Raw genomic sequence first — 6,000 nt, forward strand, 5'->3', positions numbered from 1 at the left:
AGGTAATTGACTATTTTATATCAGTCTTCTTTCTTTTTTTGAGGAACATTAGCCCAGAGGTAACATCTGCTGCCGACTGTCTTCTTATTGCTGAGGAAGATTGGCCCTGAGCTAACATCATGCCCATCTTCCTCTATTTTATATATGTGGGACAACTGCCACAGCATGGCTTGATGAGCAGTGCATAGGTCTGCACCAGGGATGAACCAGGGAACTCTCCCCAAAAGCAGAATGTGCGAACTTAACCACTGTGCCACCAGCCTCCCCAGTAGTTATCATTCTTAGTCCCAGGACTGAAGGGCCAAGTTCGGCCTGGCCCTTGGCCTGGGTGGTCCTTCCCATCCCATTGATAGTCCGTTCTGTAAGACACGTGGGTGTCACAGATTACAAGGACGGGGAGGAGATTTGGGACTGTTCTGAGTCCTGCTCTTCCTGTGTCAGGTCCTGAGTTAAACCCGCCATTTCACAGGCAGGGCTCTGGCCTTAACCTGGCATCTGAGCCTCCCGGAGCCCCAGGAACTGGAGAGCCCAGGGACAAACCGAGAGATGCCTAGAGGGGAAGGAAGGGAGAGAGCTTTGTTCTTTTTGTGGTTTAGACTGGTCTCCCAAGCGCACTGCCAACTCCCTGTGACCTGGCAGGGGTCTGAATGAGGGCGGGGAGCCACGGAACCGGAGGAGCCTGAGCCAGAGCTAGGCAGCCTTTCCTGCCTGAGAGCCAGAGCCCAGTTCCTCGCGACTCTGGTTGAAAGGGATTTAACCTCCGCTCTCCTTGGGGGTGTGGTCGTCTCCGGTGTCGCTGAGCCTCGGGGACGCGGCGGGGGCGGGGCCGGCAGGGCGGTGCGCGCAGCAGGCCCCGCCTCGCCCCATCCGGGGAGAGGATAAATTCCCGTCCCAGCTCTGCTGAGGCCCCTCCACTCAGATCGCAAACACCAGCACAATGGCCATGACCTTGGGTTACTGGGATATCCGCGGGGTGAGTGAGGGGTCCCCCGGGCGGATGGGATAGAGGCGGGCGGGCGAGGAAACGCTGTGCAGCTGGAACGGGTTCTGGCAGAAGGTTTGTCTTCTGGGCTTGCTGGATCTCAGGCCTGTGCTGCCGCGTGTGGGGAGTGTCTGGGTGGCTGGGGGTGTGCGGGAGGTTACCTGGAGAGAAAGGCAGCAGTCAGGCCCCTCCATCTCTGACCTCGGCCCCACCTTCTCTTCCAGCTGGCTCACGCCATCCGCTTGCTCCTGGAGTACACAGACTCAAACTATGAGGAAAAGAAGTACACGATGGGGGACGGTAGGGCAATCTCGTGGAGTCCCGACTTCTGCCCAACTCCTACAGACTTGGTAACAGGCCCCCCTTGCCCTGGCCGCCAGGTGCTCACCTCTGTTGCCCTCCGCAGCTGGAGCAGGGCCGGCGCCTTCCCCTCCCCTTTGAGGGTGCAGCTCTCCTTTCAAGGCAGGACAAGGGAGGGGATTGCTGGACCCCCTTTCTCAGTATCTGGATGGGTTCCCCTTAGGGTTGCCTAACCCTGTGTGAGCCTTACTCATGTCGGTTCCAGAGCCTCATTAGTGTTCTTTCCCCCCAACCTGGACTGTGAAACTTAGTGGGTCAGATTCCAGATCCCCTGAAAGTCCCCCCAGGAACGTGGTTTGGACTCTGGGGACGTTTGTGTCACTCATCTTCTCCACCACAGCTCCCGACTACGACAGAAGCCAGTGGCTGAGTGAGAAATTCAAGCTGGGCCTGGACTTCCCCAATGTAGGTGCAGGGCGTGGGGGTTCTGTGGGGGTGAGTGAGAGGTCCTCTTCTCCATCTCCTGTCCCAGCTTCCAGGTGTCAGGACCTGGTGCCTTCTGCTCATCCTCTGAGCTCCCTGGTTCTCTTCACTACCTTCCCATGATGCTCTATGTCCCAGCTCATCATTCATTTTACAATATAATTATTTAGTGCTTACCAGGGCCCAGGAGCTGTGGGTGCACGTTTCATGTCACCCTTGCTCAAGGGAGGGGGAGCAGGGGGGCCTGGTGGCTCAAGCGACCTGCCCCTGTTATCCTTCCAGCTGCCTTACTTAATTGATGGGGCCCACAAGATCACCCAGAGCAACGCCATCCTTCGCTACATTGCTCGCAAGCACAACCTGTGTGAGTGGGCTGGGGGTGTGGTGCAGGGGACCGGTGGCCATGCCCTGGGCTTGGCTAGGGTGGGATGTTGAGGGTGAGTCTGTGTTGTGTGGCCACAGGTGGGGAGACAGAAGAGGAGAAGATTCGGATGGACATTTTGGAGAATGAGGTTATGGACACCCGCATGGCCCTGGCCAGGGTCTGCTACAACCCTGATTTTGTGAGTCCCATCACAGTGGGCTAGATTTGGACAGGGTTTTAATGAGTAGACCAGACTCTTATGTCCCATCTACACTGGTCCTATTTGCCCTTTGATCTCCTTGGAGCTTCTAATCTTCCAAGCTGGTCCCTATACTGCCACCAGAGTGACCTCATAACCCTCAATGGTATCAAACAGTTCTCCTCGGTTTGACCGATGGATGGTGGTTGGAGATGAGTGGTGACATCTGCAGGGACACTGTGGTATGGCTCTCTGCCTTCCCATTGCCTCTCACAGATGGGGGGTCGTCCCCAGCAGGAGTCTAATGACCACAGTGTGGATTAAATCATAGCCTGGACACCGACACAGCTGCCATTTGGCAGGACGTGGCTGCTCACCTGTGGCAGCTGGGAGTCACTGGCAACCCTGGGGAGGCCTGGCTCCTGCTCTGGGAGTCTGTGGGTGGTGACACTTGTTTTGTGCCTCAGGATAAACTGAAGCCTCAGTACTTGGAGGCGCTTCCTGATAAGGTGAAGCTCTTCTCACAGTTTCTGGGGAAGAGGCCTTGGTTTGCAGGGGACAAGGTAAGGAGGAAGGCTGTGGATGGGGATTTGTCATTGTTCTCAGGTTTCAGAGTTTGGTGCCCATTCTTGCTTGGCCTCTCTGCAGATCACCTATGTGGATTTCCTGGCTTATGACATCCTTGATTATTTGCGTACTTTTGAACCCAAGTGCCTGGATGCGTTCCCAAACCTGAAGGACTTCATAGCCCGCTTTGAGGTGATTCCTCTGATCCTCCTTCTATTTACATCTCTTTTGTCATTCCTTTTCTCCCTTCTGCTTTCGTGGTCCAGGAGCTAAAAGAAGAATAGCTAGCATCATGGAGGATGCAACATCAGGATCTGTGCTCAGGATCTTACATTTATTGAGTCAGATTTAATCTTTACCACATTCCTACTGGGGAGAGCAATTATCACCTCCATTTTACAGATAGGGAGACTGAGGCTGAAAGGATAAGTAATTTGCTCAAGGTCACTGAGGCAGGACAGGCTATGCTGGGCTCCCGTCTGTGTCTGGCTTCCATGGGCAGCAGTCAGTGGCTCTCGCTTTCCTGTGCCAAAGAGAGAAGGCTCGGGTCTTTTTCCAGCCTTGGTGACACAGCTCAGGACAACATGGATGAAGGAGCGCATTCAGGGGTCTGTCTGTAGCTGGCATTAGTGGAGTTGAGACATGATAGGCTTTACATAAAGTACCAGAGACACAGATGGTATTTTCTCTTGATGTCGAGAAAGCTTGGCAGGAATGGATCCCTGTTGTGGGTAGTTCTGAGATTCCAAGGCTGTAGTTGGCCCTGGGATTTGAGTCCACGCGTGGGTGCCCCTGTGCATGGATTTATTTTGACGTCTTCTGTTTGGGGCACTACCTTCCTCCAATCTCCCTGTCTTTCTTCCAACTGTTTACCCAAGACTGTGTCTCAGCGATGAGGTAGTACATTTATGTTAGATCACCTTCACTGATCGAAACTTCTCCTGTGTACGAGGCACTGCCACAGGCATGTTAGGGATGCAAAGGTGACCCAGCCCTGAAGCCCAGCCTCCTGGGGCTCAGTGCAGTTGAAGAACTGCAAGAACTAGGCTATGTGGTAGGTGGGACCAGCTGGCGTCTGGAGGAGCACAGCCAGGACCCCCCTCACTGCACTTCATGGGTCACCATTAGTCCACTCATTGGAGAGCAGCACGTCTGCTTCATTACAGATTTGGGTGTTTGAGGCATTAGTGCAACAGGTTTCTCAGCCTACAATCTGTTTTCCTTTCCCATTCCCCAACAAGATCTGCTTTGTCAGCTGGTTCTCATCAGCTCTGGTTCTGGTCCAGCCTGATGGACATGGGGATTATGCAAGAGCTGGGATGAATGATTGACAGGGAGGGATGGGGGACAGCTGAGGCTGCAGCCTGCAGCTTGTGGGGCCTGGCCCGTTGGGTACAGACAGTGCCAGCATCTTTGAATCCTTTAGAAGTTACTGGACACAGTCTATGTGGGAAGATGGTGCCCAAGCACACCTGTGTGTCTATTGCCTGGTTGGCTGCAGCAGGACTGGGATGACGTAGGCTGGGGTCCAGTGAGATTGGGCCCAGATAACAGGCCAGCAAATGGACATTCCCCTTTAAGAGGAATGATTAGAGTCTGGCCTGGCTTCACTGCTCCACATCCTCCTATCAGCTTTCACTGAGGTTTTGCTGAGTCATTGGGTGAGATGTGGCCTCTTCTAAGCTGCACAGGCACATTCTGAGCCCCTTTGTTCTGCTAGGGGTCCCTCTGTGAGCAAAGCCTGGGAAGCCAGGCGCCTCCCTCTGCAAAAGGGGAAAGTTTGTGCAGACAGGGAGGACAGGGCCTCCTGTGGGGAGGAGAGGAGGGGAGCCTGGCAGAAAGAGCACAGGACTGGAGGGAGAGCCAGGCTGCATTCCAGCCCTCCCGCTTACTGGCTGTGTGAGCATGAGGAAGGTGCTTCCCCTGCGTGTGCCTCAGTTTCCCTTGTGAATAGCGGTGAGAGTAGATCGTATCCTGTAGGTAGTTGTGTGGAAATTCTGTAGTTATATCATATCCCTGGTGGATACACAGCTCCTGGCAGTGCAGAGTCTCCATCAGTGGTAACTCCTATTGAGAGATCACGTTAGTTCCAGGACATTGGATGAGTTGACTTTCCAGAGCTGGGGACCCCAGAAAGACTGTGTAATGCTCCGACACTTGACCCCCCAAGGAAGGGCTTTACCAGGGTCCTGCATTCACTGTGCCTGGAGTGGTGCTGCCTGAGCCCTGCTGGGGCAGCAGTCCCTGGGATCTGACCTTCTTTTTCTCACCCTCAGGGCCTGAAGAAGATCTCTGCCTACATGAAGTCCAGCCGCTTCCTCCCAAAGCCTCTCTTTCTGAAGACGGCTGTGTGGGGCAACAAGTAGGGCCTCATAAGTCCTAGAGATGGGAGGGAGGAATCAGAGCTATCCCAGATGTCCTGGCCCTGAACAGCTGGACCTCCATGCCCCTGGAGCCAGCTGTCTTGCTTCTTTCACTGTCTTTCCCTCCCTTCTCACTGTCAGATGCCTTATTGGTCTCTTGTTCTCCCTCCTGACCCCCTTTTCATCCAAGCCGTTTACAGCTTCAGTTCCCCACGTCTCTTCCGTGAAGTGCCACCCCAATATGTTATTCTCCCTGCACTGAAGCCACACAGTCCATCCTTCCCTTCAGTGGTTGCTCTGCTTGAGGAGCCCGACCAGACCCCTGGCCTGGAGAGCTCAGCCCTGAGCTCCCAGCACTGCCCTGAAGAGCCGTATCGGCCTGGTGTGCAGTGCCTGCTCCCCCACTGTGGCCCTGCTCTGCCTGATCGTCAGTAAAGCCTTAATGACACCTGCTGTGTCTTGTCTTCTTCCTTCTGGCCACGTGGACTCACGATTGACCGTGTTGGGGGTGTGGGTGTGTCCATTTTCTCTTCTGTTGTCCATTGCAGGGGCTGGGTGAATGGGGATGGGTGTGTATGTGTGTGGTGGGGGGAACAGGTGGGATTATAGGAATTCCTACTCATTTCAATGTCTCCTTCATGTGTGTGCCTCCGCACGGGGTCTCTGCAGAAGGAGCCCTCTGTGCCGGGGTCCCACCTTAACTCGGCGTTCACGGAATGCCTCCTGTTAGCTTGCAGTGCTC

The 6,000-nt window shown here is 54.7% G+C and overlaps 1 protein-coding gene across 2 annotated transcripts; it reads left to right on the forward strand.

Moving 5' to 3' along the window:
* Positions 1-530: 530 nt before the first annotated feature.
* Positions 531-5,706, forward strand: LOC106827367 (glutathione S-transferase Mu 1). 2 transcript variants are annotated; one of them, XM_014835160.3, is made up of 8 exons: positions 531-973; positions 1,207-1,282; positions 1,683-1,747; positions 2,048-2,129; positions 2,228-2,328; positions 2,796-2,891; positions 2,977-3,087; positions 5,172-5,706. In XM_014835160.3, the coding sequence occupies exons 1-8, from the start codon at positions 938-940 to the stop codon at positions 5,259-5,261; spliced, it is 657 nt and encodes a 218-aa protein (XP_014690646.1). In that variant the 5' UTR covers positions 531-937; the 3' UTR covers positions 5,262-5,706. The 2 variants fall into 2 exon arrangements, with proteins under 2 accessions (XP_014690646.1, XP_014690648.1); XM_014835162.3 differs by lacking the exon at positions 1,683-1,747 and having other exon boundaries at positions 817-973; positions 1,207-1,332.
* The last annotated feature ends 294 nt before the right edge of the window (positions 5,707-6,000 follow it).

The sequence above is a fragment of the Equus asinus genome, chromosome 16 (assembly GCF_041296235.1).
Source record: "Equus asinus isolate D_3611 breed Donkey chromosome 16, EquAss-T2T_v2, whole genome shotgun sequence".
Lineage (NCBI taxonomy): Eukaryota > Metazoa > Chordata > Mammalia > Perissodactyla > Equidae > Equus > Equus asinus.

Excerpts from the sequence above, each read along its gene's own strand:
- LOC106827367 (XM_014835160.3), top strand. The coding sequence starts at position 938 with ATGGCCATGACCTTGGGTTACTGGGATATCCGCGGG. Across the intron at positions 974-1,206 it reads GTTACTGGGATATCCGCGGG|CTGGCTCACGCCATCCGCTT; the intron begins GTGAGTGAGGGG and ends CTTCTCTTCCAG. Across the intron at positions 2,892-2,976 it reads CTTGGTTTGCAGGGGACAAG|ATCACCTATGTGGATTTCCT; the intron begins GTAAGGAGGAAG and ends GCCTCTCTGCAG.